The following is a 16,485-nucleotide window of genomic DNA, read 5'->3' on the forward strand; positions in this document are numbered from 1 at the left end:
TCTGATAGGTCCGTCAGATGTTGTGAGTAGGCTACAGAAACCTTCTAAACCATCTATTATTTTCGTGAAAATGTTAAAGTTGTTCTGAAACGCCAGCCCCATCTGACAGTAAGACTAGACGTTGGCCAGTTTTTATGAGGTTATCTTTGAATGGAAGCGTTTCTTTTAATGTCTCTAGTCTTGAGCAGTCAAACGCGGAGGTAGTGTGTGTGTGGGGGGGGCGGGGGGGCATGGTGACAATTGAGCGCCCGCCTCCCTACGGCTCCGCCCTCGTGAGCATGCTGTCAAAGGAGTGCTGTCTCCTCTGTTGTCTCAAAAACACTGGCAGTGGGAATCTAGAAAAACCGTAGGATACAGACTTGACCGTGATCCAAGACCACAGACTCCAAACAACAGCACAGAGGGGGGAAAGCAGACCTGGAAAATAAACACATTTTTTGTTGTAATACATCTTCTATAGGTCAATAATAGGAGTTTATAAAGGTGCAATAAATATAGGAATTTTCAACTACTAATGATTCCTTGCCAAAAGGTATTGTTTTGGCTGAGCTGCCGCTATAGCCTACCTATCCAATCTGACTCGCAATAAGAAAAAACATTAAGCATGTCTCTTTAAAAGTAAGTTTATCGTTTACACTGGAATGAGGTCAGACATAAAGCTCCTCATTGCACGCGCTGATTATTATTAGATTTCTTATTCAGCCAATGGGCGCGCGGGAGGCGTGACATTGGCGCAAGGAAGGCTGGAGACAGTCGCTGATTGGCCGGATTCTATCGCCATTCTATTTGTGCAAACGGATAAAGCTGCGAGTGTCTGAATGTGCAGTTGTTAAAACTCACATATCGCAGATGGCGAGTGGATGTTAGAACGAGACAACAGCGCTGTCTTCCCACATGGTCTTGAGAGGGAGAGATATGCAGACTGACTTCAACCACTTCAGAAACTTGGAGAGAGCTTTGCAGTCAGTGCGCTCACATAACCACTGAACTATTTCAAGGCATTAGCAACTGTTACTCGAGTTCAGCAGAGAGGCGCTGTGAAAGTCAGCGACAACGGGCTGGCACAGCCGCGTGGTAGATCCCCAACAACGAACTTTTTTTTTTATCCGAGCAGTTCCCGCTCTGGAAAGGACCGTAAACCATTTACCTTTTGCCTCTCAGGGTTGACCTCATATCACACAACGAGAACTAAGCACAGTTTGCTCCACACACCAGCAGTTTTGAGGACTTTGAGAGAGCGCATTTTCCCCGACATTTGTAGCCATGGTTCAGAGAAGCAGCAGCGCGGAGAACCCCGAGGCTCTGTTCGCCGGGGAATCATCTGATTCCGGAGCTATGGACCTGGACATAGCCTCTTCCCCAACTCCCGGTTCTACGGCTTTGGCTGGGGATAAATTAGACCCCGCGTGGTGTAAAACACCCAGCGGTCATATCAAGAGACCAATGAATGCTTTTATGGTATGGTCTCAGATAGAAAGGCGTAAAATAATGGAACAGTCACCAGATATGCACAACGCTGAGATTTCCAAGCGACTAGGCAAGCGCTGGAAACTCCTGAAAGACAGCGACAAGATCCCCTTCATCCGGGAAGCAGAGCGGCTCCGGCTCAAACACATGGCAGACTATCCAGACTACAAGTACCGACCAAGGAAGAAGGTGAAGTCCAGCAGCTCCAAGTCAAGCAGCACCGACAAGCCAGAGAAGCCAACTGGCAGTAGCTGTGCCTCCGCCAGCTCCAAGCCGTCCTCCAGAAAGAGTAGCGGCTCGAGGTCTGCCAGCAAACAGCACAAACCAGTCCTAGGGAGCGCTAAAGCCGCTGTGCCAGAGCCGCATTCTCCAGGTGTTGCCGCCGACCATCACTCCCTCTACAAATCCAGGTCTGTCTCGGCTGCCAAACAGATCCCCGAAAAGAAGTCAAAGAGGGTTTACGTGTTTGGAGGCAGTGGGGTGAGTTCATCATCGGCGGCGGTCCCCGCAAGCCCCACGTTCAGCAGCTCCGTGGAGTCCAGCGAGCCCCTGAGCCTGTATGATGAGCCTGCGAGTGGAAAACACGGCGCGGACTCTCCGCGCAGCGTCTGCTCGGACCAGCACCGCTACACCAGCACGCGGGCACCGTCCCCAGCTCCCTCCGTGTGCCACTCGTCCTCTTCATCCCATTCATCATCATCCTCCTCCTCGGACGAAGAGTTTGAAGACGATCTGCTGGACGTGAATCCTAGCCCGGGCTTTGACAGCATGTCGCTGGGCAGCATGGGGTCCTCAGTACTGGACCGGGATTTGGACTTTCATTTCGAGTCGGGATCCGGTTCTCATTTCGAGTTCCCTGACTACTGCACCCCGGAGGTGACAGCGTTGATCTCGGCGGACTGGCTCGAGTCAACAATCTCTAACATGGTGTTCACGTGTTGAGCAAGAAAACAAGAAGTTGTTGACTTTGCATTAATTCTAAAAAAAAAAAAAGGGATTCCGGTGAAGTGCGTTTGTGTTCATGTACCGAATGAGTCCCGTGCAAGAGCGACGGTGAGCGCGCGGCATGACTGCATGCCTCCGTGATGTTTCCGGCATGACAGACTGGGGCTCGGGGGTCGTGAAGTGGCGGACAATTTGAGTCCGTCGGTTCAGAAACAAGAGGAGGATACGAGAGTGCACCCTGAGCCGGACCGATCCGATAGGAAAACATACATACTCTATCCGAACTGGAACTGTGATTGATTTGCACGTAAACAAGGGCGGACTCAGGTCGGCTATTTGAATCAGTTTTAATTAAAAGGGACTTGAGAAACTCTTAAAACGATCGCCAAGTGAACTTGATGTCTTTAGAGGTACAGATGTGGGCCACGTTGGGTTGTCTTTCCTCGTGGTGAATTTAGGAACCAGGTGGGTCACGGCAAACATTTATATTGAAAAAGACAGAAATGCATGTTAGCTGTCCTCTTTCTGTGATATTTCTGTCAGACTGTCCACCAGCATTAGGGTTATTTGACAAAGGGTGGCGTTATGTTTGATTCCGCCTTACAAAAATCACCAGCTATTCATTCTTAACGTCAGGATTCAAACACAACTCCTCACACCTGTGCTGAACTTTATACTCTGCAATTCAGGACCAAATTCCTAGCTGTTAGTCGCTGTTAGATGCCAGTTTGGAGCAGTCTCTCCCAATTTCCTGTTCTTAGAGACGTACAGCGCTGTTTGTTTTGGTGGTCTCCCCCTTGCTCACATGGATAGCCTACCTGAGTCCACTAATCAAGGGCTTTAACTATCTGGAGACTCGGTCAAGTGTGCTCGGACAGTGAGAAATCTGAACCATCCAGTGCCGTGCGTCTTAGGATAAGGGTTAGGAAGCACTGATCTAGCCTACAGTAGTTATGATTTTCTTCATTCTGGAGTTTCATTTCTTTCTTCTACACAGATGCCATGTTTTTTATATGGATGTATTTATATACCAGCCAAACGTTTTTTTTATTATTATTCTTATTCTTATTTGTGTTCTCGTCAGTCTTGTCATACACCTTGTCTCCTTCTCCCAGGAAGGGCTAGAGTTTTAACTTTTGAGTTTTTTATATTTAAATGTAGAGTTTTGACACTTAAAGAGAGGAAACGTTTGATTATTTTCTCAGTGTATTTTTGTACAGAAATATATAAGAAGGGGGTGTCAATCGGTGTGTTATCGCTGTTTGGATTTCCTAATTTTAAGAACTGGGTTGGTTGGTTATCTCACAATCGGCCTCCTATTCCTGTTTACACTTTAAATCTGCGGGCGTCTTAAAGACACAGACTCAATTTCCACTTTCAAACCTGCAGGCGTCTTAAAGACACAGGCTCATTTTTCAGCACAGCAGCAAACATGTGCTCTGACACAAGGAGTTGGAGCGGCCATAAGCCTAGCCTACCACGTTTCTCACCTCGGCTCTTGCCTAATACAGAGAGATTGTAGCTTTAAGTGATCCGTTTGTGACCGTTTTTATATCAAGAGCATCGGTTTGAACCACTGGATGGAATATTAACATGACACATTTTCAAATGCCGATTTGAGTTCGCAAGAATTATGTATTGCGTTTCTCATTGTATTTAAATATTTAATCTTTTCTACTTGTCGGCTCAATGAAGCCAATTGTTTTAGTATCTGATGGCATGGTGAATAGAATTTGTATTTCCAATTCAGGTTTCTAGCTGTTGTGTTTATGAAAAAAAGAGCAAAAAAAATCAGAAAAAATGTGGAAACATCTTTGTACATTTGACTGTATTATAAGCAAAAAGATTGTGTGTTTATGTATGTTGTTTCTCAGTAACAGGACAGGCACTAGAGCAGCCATCTTAATACACTCTTACTTAGTCTTGGGAGGGCTGTTCAGATTATATATAAACAATTTTAAATATATTAACCTTATTTTCATCCATTCTGTGCAATATGTTGTGTCCATTATTGTTTTGTCTGGTCATGCCATAACATGTTTTCTGAGGGGAGAGCAATCTCACGCCAGCTATTTGTGTGGTCACTGCCTGTCAGATTGTTGATATAGGCCTACTTCTGTACATAACTTTTTCAAGAAGGAAAATAAAACTGAAAAACAAATCAGCTGGAACTGAACTCTAGACCTGTCTGAGTTGCCTGTGTTTCTGTGTGTGTGTGTGTGTGTGTGTGTGTGTTGTGACCTACACTGACACTCCAAACCCAAAAGAGTCTGTTTGTACTTCATGCAAACGAGTTCAGCCCATGTTGCCTCTCCCTGACCCCACCTGCCTCTGCAGTCAAGCGAGCACAGTCAAGTCAGGGCAGTTAAAGCCTGCAGTGCTGCTGATAAGAATCTCTTCCCTCACACTCACACTCACACACACACACACACACAGCACCAGTATACTGCCGCTAATTGGCATCGGAGCCCATAAGCCCTCAGTGAAGCGCTGGGGATGGCTGGAGCAAGGGACAGCGATTAGGATATCATGTCAGACAAATGGGAGTGCCTCCACAGAAACCAGGAAAGCTGACACTAGCAGCGCACTGTTATTCTGTTACTGCTTGTCTGCCAGAATGACCCCCTCCCCGCCAATGACACACACACACACACACATGGATACACACAGCCTCTATACAATCTACATTGAAGTGCTGGAGTGGGGGAGGAGCTGTTATGTGAGTTCACAGGCAACGGCAACAACAGATGAGGCTGACTGTGTGTGTGTGTGTGTGTGCTCCAGTGTCACAAGAGGCCAGCTAAAGCTGCTCTGAGCTTGCTCCATTTTGCAAGGCAGATGAGATGATGACGGTTAGCAAAGCCACATGAAACACAACCTTTACACTGCTCCACTCCTTTATACACCTCCACTCTATATACCTTCCTCTCCTTTTTTCTCTCTCTCTGTTTCTCTTTTACCATCTATCTCTTTATACCCCTCTCTTTACCTTCCTCTACCTCCCTCTCAACCTACACACCTCTCCCCTTCAGATGAAACCAGAATGTTGATGGATATGACGGCTAAGCCCCCCCCCCCCCCCCAGGTCTACCTAACCTTTATCTCTGCCCTCTCCGCATTCTCTGCTGGGTTTCGTGCAGGCGACCGCAGATGCCCCCTTACATCTCAGCAGGGGTCCGTGCTGCACGGCCCCCACCCCCCAACCCTCCAACCAGGGAGAGGTGTCAGACGATAACAGGAGTGAGAGAGGCCAGATAGTCTGGCGGCTGAGGGAACGAGGGGCCTACTGAAAACCAGCAGAGGTGTTCCATCGCAGGCATTGTCACAGTGTGTGTGTGTGTGTGTGTGTGTGTGTGTGTGTGTGTATGTGTGTGTGTGTGTGTGTGTGTGTGTGTGTGTGGGGGTGGATGGATGAGTGTTCATTGTCTGCTCAGTGGAGCATTACATGAATATCCTTGCCGCTCACACACACACACACACACACACACACACACACACACACAAGGGAAAGAAGCTGATGGCTTTATTCTCTGCTGGCCACATGGTGCATACACCAGAAAAAATTAAGGGGAGAGAGAGAGAGCTAGAGAGAGAGAGAGAGAGAGAGAGATAGAGAGAGAGAGTGAGGGTGTGTGCCAGAGACAGAGAGAGACAGCTAGAGAGATCTCAAGTAACACTGGGACCTCTCCTCCCCAACGCAGACGGCTTATGTAAGGATTGCTAAAAGACACTGTAGAGAGGGAGCTCTTGTTCTCCGCCACATTTGTTTCATGTGGGGTGTCACAGCAGACAGGGTTGGCGCGATTTCCTTCAGTTCTAATAGTTTCTGGTTTCAAATGAATTCTTAGTTACACTTTACTTGAAGGTATTTACATTAGAGAGACATGACACTGTCATGAACGTGTCATAAACATGATACACAAGTCATTAACATTTATGACATAAGGCTTCTGTCATTAAGTGTCATTCGGTTTTTGTCATGATAGGTCAGGGTTAGAGTTCATGTGTCATGACAGTGTCATGTCCCTCTATTGTAGATTCCTTCAAGTAAAGGGTAGCTGAATTCTTCACTGACTTGTAGACCTACAGAAAATGAGCCATCCAGTGACATGATCTTGCCAAGTCCTGGACAGCATTAAACCCTTAAGGTGCACTCACACACACGCACACGCACACGCACACGCACACACACACACACCCACACACACACACACACACACACACACACACACACACACACACACGCACGCACACACAGAGAGAGAGTCCACTAAAGGCATATTTCAGTGTGATCATATGTCATATGTAATTGGCTATGAGGGCTGCTGAAGCTATAGCTGCTGTCACCATCAGGGCCTGAGTTAGTCTCTTTACGACCCTCCTCAGTGTGTCAGTAACGTGTGTGAGTGATTCATGTTAAACACTGAGACAGCCTCATGCGGCTGGCTATCTGAATTACAGTCCCTGTTGGAAGCAGGAAGCAGGCTGCCTCTGGTCCAGACATGGTCTTTATTAGATCTTCAGTCAGAGCTGGGGGCCCGTTGGAGCTACACTGGACTGCTGCCTACACCATCTACAACACTGTACCTTACAGAGTCACGGTCACTTCAACTGATTTGAGTTTTATTTATTCATTTGTATGTGTGTGTGAGTGTGTGTGTGTGTGTGTGTGTGTGTGTGTGTGTGGTGTGTGTGTCTATACATTTGCATGTATGCTGCTGCCTACACCATCTACAACACTGTACCTTACAGAGTCACGGTCACTTCAACTGATTTGAGTTTTATTTATTCATTTGTGTGTGTGTGTGAGTGTGTGTGTGTGTGTGTGTGTGTGTGTGTGGTGTGTGTGTGTCCATACATTTGCATGTATGCTGCTGCCTACACCATCTACAACACTGTACCTTACAGAGTCACGGTCACTTCAACTGATTTGAGTTTTATTTATTCATTTGTGTGTGTGTGTGAGTGTGTGTGTGTGTGTGTGTGTGTGTGTGTGTGTGTGTGTGTGTGTGTGTGTGGTGTGTGTGTGTCCATACATTTGCATGTATGCTGCTGCCTACACCATCTACAACACTGTACCTTACAGAGTCACGGTAACTTAAACTGATTTGAGTTCAGTTCATTTCAGAGATTTAATCCTCATGAGGTCCTTCACCTGTACATTCTGTTTGTGAGCTCAAAATCCATAAATAATATCAGCCAATCAGCATATTGCCATAAATAATATCAGCCAATCAGCAAATCAGCAGAACATTAAACAACATAACATAGGATACAATAACGATTATACAATGGTATGTTGGCTGGCAATGGTTGCAAACGCACCGTATATTGTGCCCAGAATCCGTAAAGGCCCTTCTTCATGGTATACCACATGTGCTTTCAGTGGCTTGAATTCCCAACCACAGAACTAAAGCACCAAGAGCAAAATCACCTACAAAGCTCTGTCACATACACATACTCATACTCACATACTATCTTTGGACTGGTCAGATGAGACCTTCATAGGTCTTGGTTTTGAACAGCAGTTGAGAGGGCTTAGTCTGTGCTGTGTCTTACCAGTCTTATCTGTCTGAAGGGCCACTCAAAAATAAGAAGCATAACAAGCTTGAGCAGCCTGTTGTCATAGCGCTGATCTCCTTAAAGGAGTATTTTGGGACAACGACCACGTATACGCCGATCTGATACAGTTTCATTATTCTTTGCCTGAAATTACACTTGTGCTCATAAATTCATATTGAACATGTATTACCTATTTGTTACATTCTTATTTATAAAGGTTTGTTATAATAGCTGATGTAAATTAACTGAATTGTAATGTAATCTAGTGTGTCCTAGCAACCTGATGAACTCGGATGAACCCTGCATCAATAGAAACTGTCCAGTCTCGAAAAGTCCACCCTCTGTGTAGGTCCTCCAGTTCCTTCCTGAGCTGCAATGGGTCTTTTGAGAGACCTCATAGTTCTCCAACAAGGAGCTTCTGCAGAGGCATTAGCGGCAAAATAATCTGTTTGTTTAACACACAACGCATTAGATTAAGTAGATTATTCCCTGTAAACTGCTCACTGAGACAAGTGCCATTGTCTCTCTAACAAGGGCTTTTTTGCAATAGCAGAAGGAGATATGTAGCCTTTAACTGGAGCTAGAGACCAGCTGATTAGGTCTGATTATGTCTTTTGGTTATCTCAGTAATGTAGTGTGAATATTGTTCCTCAGTTCTGTTGCTGTTGCTTGGTTGTCTTAAAATACCTCTTAAAAAATAAATCTTACTTCTATCTTAAAATCTTACTCCTGCACAACTACCTTTTGACTATCTCAGTAATGTAGTGTGAATATTGTTTGTCTTGTTTAGAATAAAAATATTTTCTATATGAATAAAAGACATAGATTTCATAGACACATCTGAAAACTCCAGTTAACATTAAAATATATGGAGCAGTGTGTCTTGTTTAGTTGTGTTTTGCAAATGGGAAATCCTGTATGATCTCAGTAATCCTGGGGAAATTGCATTCTACAGTATGTGCATTGACTGGGGTTTACCATGAAGCATGGTTTTACATTCCACGCCTCAGAGAGCTCATATGAGAGCTCGTTTGCTCTCTCTGCATACACTTCAGGCTGATTACATGGATAGCTCAACTCCTCAAGCACAATGACCACTTCATGTAATGAGCTGAGAGATCACTTTAGCTCAGTGCAGCAAAGACTAAAGGACCAATCATCATCATTATCATCAATACTAAATCTTCAGCCAGAGGCGGAGAAGAGGAGTGTAACCTGCACACGCAAAAGACTCAAGAGCAGTGTGTTGAAGTCAAAGTGCCAGTGTGCGGTGTTTTTTGTTGTTGTGGGATCTGTCTTTAGATGAGGAATGCCACAAACCATTCATGAGCAACATTCTAGACAGGACCATTTGAAATCAGATTCAGCAGTTACTGTAGATCCCATGCTCCATATTGCAGAGGCTCACATTCAATGGAAACATTATGGTCATGATGGCGTAGAGTGGTGAGTGTAGCAATATTTGTGGATTTTACTCTTTATTAGCTTTTGAAAATAAATAATGTCTTTTCCTATTCCCGCTCTTTTTGTGTGTGTGTGTGTGTGTGTGTGTGTGTGTGTGTGTGTGTGTGTGTGCGTGTGTGTGTGTGTGTCCCCTGAGAGAAAGTGGAATAGAACATTAACCCAACAGTCCATACATTTGCATGACATTTAAAGACATCCCTCTTGTGCTCGCTCTTGAATAGCAAATCAGATCTCAAGAGAACCGATAACTCACACCGTCAGCCTGACATGGTGGGTTCATGAAACAGAAGTCTTCTCTCTGCAGGAAAAAACATGGAATAGAGGAACTCATCTTATCTAGCATGTGCGATTGTGCAAGTCTTCCTCTTCTCCAGGGGAAGAGGAAGTGAAAGTATCATGTTTTTTTTCCTCCCACTTTCACACCCTCCTCTCAGCTCGACTCACCATCCCTTTCTCTCACAGCAAGAGCCATCTTCAGCAGTTAATCGGTAGAGTGAGTTCCAACACCAAGGTCATATAAGACTTGAAGACTGATTGATGTTAGCCTGACGAGCCAGACCCACATTAAAATGTAGGGTCTGGGCACTCACCGTTCACAGCGCTCAGTCCAAGGGGCGGGATAATCGGTTGTCTTTCAAATTCCCTCTGCACGCAATAGGACAGCGCTATGAGTCCTATGCGTTTTCCTACTTTTGCCAACTTAAAAAAAGCTTAACTCGTGTCACACTGTTCGCCAACAGCAACATCCATCTTCTTTGTTTTTAAGTAGCAGGGGATTCAAGCCAAACCGTTGTAACTCTGCCATCAATCATTATGTTAAGCCCGCCTAACGACTCTATACACGATTTGATTGGCCTGATAGAAGTTTAATTTTTCGAGCTCACAAGCCAACGGAGAGTTGCTAGACTAGCCCTGGCAGCAAATTTAATTTGCTGCCGCTAGGGTGCGTCTAGATTTCTAGGCTAGATTGATGTGAGAGCGGGTTAAACTGTGGACATTACTATAAATTTACAGCAAACAATCAACAGATATCTTTACTTTGTTTTAAAAAGTAGTCCTTCCACTGAGATGGGTTTTGTACTAGTATGTGATGTCTGTGTTTAACATAACATATTTTTTACATATTTTTTACGTTATGATATACGTTAGGATTTTTGATCCCCATAGCATTTGATACACATACTGTATCAGAACCCTTATACATAAGTAAAAATATATATATTGCAGAACATTATAAGTATATGAAGGGTTCAGATGCAAAAGCCTCTAAATGCCACCTATGTCAAAAATGAGATAAAGATGGTGAGGGGATGCTCTCCACACATAGTATACGCTAATCAAATAATTTAACTTCTAAACCCACTAAATACCACTCTCTTCCTGGTCTGAAATATCGATTTATAGGCAAAAACCTATAGGAGCCTGAACTTAAATGCTCATTTAAAAGAAAAGTGGTCAGACGGATTTAGAGGGTTTTGCATCTGAACTTTTCATATGTACTTATATACACTATACTTTCAAAAAATAATAATGATCATCTGTTGCTTTTCTAGGTGTAGAATTACCATTGTGCTGAACTTTAGAGCCATATGGGACTTTCCTATAGACCCTTTCAACAACAAAAACAAAAACAATGCTTGAACGTTCTATTTGGGCCCCAATCTACTTCCTCTGCATTAAGATAACATATGGAATGTTAAAACGGAAGCCTTGTGGGGCCAACTATGATGCTGATAATGGAACTCTCTTGAAAGGGTCCATACCGTCTTTTTTATCTTCCTTTTTCACCCTGACTCCATTTCTCCTCCTCCTTCTTCTCTCTCCTCCATCCTGACTCCTTCATCTCACCCCTCCTCTTCCTCACTTACCTGCCTGTTCTTCGTCTCACCCCTCATCTTTCTCACTTACCTGCCTGTTCTTCGTCTCATCCCTCATCTTCCTCACTTACCTGCATGCTCTTCGTCTCACCCCTCATCTTCCTCACTTACCTGCATGCTCTTCATCTCACTCCTCACTTACCTGCATGCTCAGATGCAGACCAGTCAGCTCCACTTCTGAATCCTCCATCTCTACACTATTCTAAAACCCTACTCAGCTCACCCTCTCTGAAGAACACTAGCTGACAAAAAGAACTTCCAGAGTGTAGAACCTTTGTGGAAGCTCTGCTTAAGAACTTTCTAGGGCACTGAAGATTGACAGGTTCAGGACTTACATCAAATTAACAAAAGCCCTGCACGTGTACTTGCCAATTGGTTTCATTAATAGTAGAAAGGCTTATGGAATATGACACAGGGAGCAGGTGTGCACAGTGAGGATAAGTGTGATGGGGGAATAGAGTGGTGAAGTCCCGCCCCTTCTACTTCCGCTACAAGGGACCTATCTTTCAAAAAATTATGAACGGGAGTTAATGGAGAGATAACAATTATTTTTTGGTCCAGTTTGAATTGTGCCACAAATTTCACATATGATGTGTGTGAATTTAAAAGATAATTTTTCACGTCAAGAAAGTGCTGTTGTTCGATAGACTTCAAAAGTTATGTTGGTTTTGTGCGAATCCACTCAGTGGACTACATCTCTTGTCTCGAACGATGTACGTCACCAACGTAATGAAACGATAAGAGCTGTTATGCTAGTTAACGGTTGCATCTTGCTGCCTGCTATGTCACTTAACAGTATGTAATGTACAGTCTATGGACGAATACAACTTACCTGATGTGTTTAATCCTCTGACTCATGGTATTTTCTTCGGCAAGGAAAGCCCAATTAAGACCTGTTGCTGGTATGCTTGTACAATCTAGTGTGGCTGTGAATGAGCTAACGTCACTAGCGCGACTGATGGGTTTGTAGTCGGAATTACGATCTTTCACAATGTTGTAATTCAATAGTTACTAAACAAACTGTAAACTGTCTTTAAATGAAAAATTGTCTTAATTCAAGGCACAAGTCAACCGGGACCAGAAAATAATTTCTTTTTCGCCATAGACTGCCGTTCAAATTTTTTTGAAAGATAGGTCCCATGGAGGCAAACGGAAGGGGCGGGACTTCACCACTCTATGGAGTGAGCAAAAGACTGCTTGAGGGAAAAGTGCAAGAGAGAAAGAGAGAGAGAGAGAGAGAGAGAGTTTGATAGTGTTGTGAAATGGGAGGTGTGATATCAAAGAATCTTACCTTTATGTTAAAATATTCCTTTCTTCCTCTCCCTCTTGTTTGTTATTTATTTTTCGTGACTTGTACCTAATTTGAATGCAATTGATTATTTGCATATTCAGTGTTCTTCTCAATTAACCAAATCTCTTTCCCATACAATGCTGGTTTCCTTTACAACAGCCCACACATTTCATTGGGAAATGTTACACGTTATTTCGTTAGATTTTACTGACAGCTACATCTCGTTGCATCACCTGGAGACAGTGACCCCGTCATGTTGTATGTCATCCCTTCAACACACCCAGTAGCTTGATGTAAGACCTCCAAAATTGACTGAAGCACTTGAAATTGTTATGGAGTCATGTATATCTCGATGGAATCTTGATGATATTGAAATCCTTGATCTTGGGACCTCCTGGTGTTTATGAATTCCAATGTAGACTAAATGAAAATAAGCCAAATTGATCATGATACAATTTCAGATGACCTGATCACAGGCAGTCAGTATCTCAGGCACAGGAGGTAAACAGAGATGGGTTATTTAACTTCAGATCATTGCAAAAGATAATTAAGTATAAGCCAGTTACCTAAGCTACTGTGGGATGGCGCACCATCAAAACAAATTCACAGGTGGTTTCACTGGCATTATCTGCCTCTAACTAAATGGTCGCTACTGAGAGACAACTTTGACTAAATGCTTTTTAGTACACCCCTGGCTTTGTTTTACACACGTTATTATTAGGGGTTATTATATGTGGTCATGTATAAATCAGCTGTCAAGGGTTTACTCCCTCTCTATGTTGGAGTTGTCCTTTTAAATGGGTTTGAATGTCTGGCATGGTCTGAATGCTGGAGAGTGATGCACTTTGCGCCGAAACTACTGAACTCTTCCAGCAGTTTATCAACCACTTGCCCTTCCCTGATCAGTTTATATTATTAATATCAGAGCACTCCTTATGATGGATAGCGCGATCATTAGGAACAGTTGGGGAACTTAACGCTGTAAAGCCAAAGCAAGGAGTTCAACAGACATCATGGTTGCTCATTGGACACTGCGCCCAAAATAAAAAGGCTTTCCAGTTCATTGTTGAGCTTAGTGATGTCTGATTATTATCGCATCAATCAAATGGTGAATTTGTGGATGGCGTTGAGTGCTGGGTTTGTTGTTATTTAGTTGTATGTAGAGGGCGGGACCTGCGCTGGGATGAACAAGGCGCGGCCAAGAGCTCCTTCACACGTGCAGACAAAGAGACCTAACAACACAACCAAAATATGCACTTTCAAACTTTTTGCACCCAGATAATCTCGCATGGAAACACAGACAAATGCAACGGTGAGTATTTTAAACCGAATGTACAATTACTTTTGGTCTTCATTGTGTTTGTGAATTATTTTGGATGAAAAGTTTACGATGAGTTGGTGCGTCAGCTTTCAAAGTTGAGCACAAAGCGAGCTCCTTTGTTCGGGCAGAGCGCTTTGAAAGGAGAGTAAGGATGCACAACTCTTCCTTCCCAAACGCAGCAACTCGTTTATCGAGAGCAAAAGTATTGCAACTGATCTCGTTAAATTGTTTAACCATTTAAGTAGAACAGTTGTTTTCACATTTCTATCCTGTTTCCCATTGGATGATTTCACGGACAAAGCTGTCAAAAGTTAAACGACGAGAGAAGTGGATGTGGAATTGTGTTAAGCTTTCAATTGCTCAATAATTGTATGAAACGAGACGAAAATATTGAAGTTAGTGGATGCGTTTTAAAAAGCACTTAGAAAAACGTTTGTACAGTGACATAACCATAACACCGCGTTTTCTATTCTTCTATGCAGACAGAATTCTCAGGTGCGTCATTAAATCAGTTATAAAGTTTCACAAAATCACAAAGAATGGTTAAGTCTAGTTTGAGAATAAAGTTTCGAAAACCTCTGAGACTTCTGATACTTCAGGCATGTGAATTAAGGTGATGTGTGTGTGTGTGTGTATGTGCAACAGGTTCAGTGCGCAATCAATTCTGTTCCTTTGTTTAAAAACTTAAAAAGACACAACGCATGGCTTTGTTCTGTACCCCCACGAGTAGACTGCAACACGAACAAAGACAAATGAAATGTAACAAGTCGAAGTGCTGAGAATTCAACTAAACGATTATCCTAACGAATTCTTCACTGTCTGGTTTGTTTTTTGTTTTTATTCGTTTCCATCGGTTTGAGACAAAAGGAATACATTTTGAGGTATTTGACATATTGATAGCTTTGCAGTCCTCCGTAAGTGGTCAAAAAATGTTAATTATGTTCCAGTATTCCATAACAATGTTTTGTCTCAATCTGTGTGATTCTTAAAATCACAACCACTAACCCAAAATGTGAAATTAGTATAGGTTGAACTTAATGAACTTCACTCTCATCATAAAATTCACAATATGCTGTTATTCTAATGAACACCTACCCACATAAATCTAGTTTTGTTCCATAAGAGAAATGAAAATACAGTTTATGGGGTTAGCCTATATGGAACCTAAGAAGTATCCTTATTAATAGCATTAGTTTGATTTCACTTTAGACAACGTTGAGCATGTAACGTCGCAAAATATTCAGAAGGGTGAATTTAATATGAATTTAACCGATAGTCAGTCGTAATTTTGACCATCATAACCAATAAACAATTTCTACGATTTGACCATGGCCATCTACATTTTGGATCCAAAGGTTCCACAAACTAAACGTTGCATAGCTAACGGCTAAAATGGGTGAAAATCAACAAAAACAACATCAAGAGGAGAACCCATACCCATTATGTACTTTTTTGTAGTGTGTATTGGCATTAAATTGATCCAGTCTCACTTGAGAAATCTGTTTGTGAACCTTCAGCTGGACCCAGGCCGCACTCACCGCAAATATGGAATGCTCATATTTTGGATGGAAATAGCTCTTGGATGGATTTTAGGGGATTTACCAGTGACATTTTGGCAAAGAAGCCCCCTGGAATAGTGGAATACTGCTGCGCAGCGACATTTGGATTACAATCTCCTCCGGCAACTGGAATATGAACATCAGCTTGAAGTGATAGCCTACTCTAATCGCCTGAGACTCAGGTGAGTGGAATAGCCTTGGTAATTGCGTTAAAGGGGGTGACGTAAGGTGTGATGTTATTATAGCCTGAAAACGCGTTACGTCACTGTACTTGCTTCTTCACAAGTTTGAGCAACAGGACCTAACATAAAATAAAAATAAAAGGTAATAATCATAGAAATGCAGCCTAGAACTCTTTGAGAAATAATTTTGCACAGTATTTGTCGGCTGTATAAATGGTATGACAAATCATGGAACTAAGTATCTTTTCTGCTACTGATGGGCAATTAGATGTAGAATTTCAGCAGTTTGCTAGTAGTTCTACGCTTTGGATGAGGTGAATACTTTAAGTTTAGCCGCCTGATAGTAGCCTATTCAGCAGGTTAGAAGCTGGACAGCGGCCCCGCGCTAGAGGTAGCGGATGAAGCGGTGTGTGAGGTTGCGTTGTGCCGGTTGCCCATAGCAGTTCCTCTCCGGTAGAGTTTCATCACGCTGTTTCTGAACTGGTAAAGCACTCTGGCGTCATGCAGACTCACGGCGCAGGGCGCTGCAGTAGCAGATGCTGCGGTGATGCGAAACCCGTAGGGCTGGAGCAGCATGGCGCGCGTAACCGTACCACTCCATAGTGATGTCATTGAGAGCCAATCAGACCCAGACCGGGAATGATCGCCAACATCCAAGCCCCGCCTCTTTCCGCCTCCCATCGCACGCGCACACATGTACCTCCATGCTGGAAGACCGTGTACCGTGGCCACGCACGCGATCTGAAGATGAATGTGTCTCTCGTGCAGTGTGTCAGTCGCCAGTCAGTGGCAACCTTTTCCGTAGACGCAGAGCCTT

The 16,485-nt window shown here is 43.5% G+C and overlaps 1 protein-coding gene and 1 long non-coding RNA gene across 5 annotated transcripts in view; both read left to right on the plus strand.

Moving 5' to 3' along the window:
• The first annotated feature begins 811 nt into the window (after positions 1–811).
• sox4b (SRY-box transcription factor 4b) lies at positions 812–4,593 on the plus strand. Its single transcript, XM_042107296.1, has one exon. The coding sequence runs from the start codon at positions 1,264–1,266 to the stop codon at positions 2,407–2,409; it is 1,146 nt and encodes a 381-aa protein (XP_041963230.1). The 5' UTR covers positions 812–1,263; the 3' UTR covers positions 2,410–4,593.
• A 9,200-nt stretch (positions 4,594–13,793) lies between these two features.
• Positions 13,794–16,485, plus strand: part of LOC121721357 — a 93,659-nt gene continuing 90,967 nt past the window's right edge. For all 4 annotated transcript variants that reach the window (XR_006034806.1, XR_006034808.1, XR_006034805.1 and 1 more), the window contains exons 1-2: positions 13,794–13,918; positions 15,445–15,668. This is a non-coding gene — a long non-coding RNA (uncharacterized LOC121721357). The remainder of the gene's footprint in view (positions 13,919–15,444; positions 15,669–16,485) is intronic.

The sequence above is a fragment of the Alosa sapidissima genome, chromosome 10 (genome assembly GCF_018492685.1).
Source record: "Alosa sapidissima isolate fAloSap1 chromosome 10, fAloSap1.pri, whole genome shotgun sequence".
In the NCBI taxonomy this organism is placed as follows: domain Eukaryota; kingdom Metazoa; phylum Chordata; class Actinopteri; order Clupeiformes; family Clupeidae; genus Alosa; species Alosa sapidissima.

What these genes read in the sequence shown, in the direction of transcription:
- sox4b (XM_042107296.1), top strand. Translation starts at nt 1,264, where the DNA reads ATGGTTCAGAGAAGCAGCAGCGCGGAGAACCCCGAGGCTCTGTTCGCC.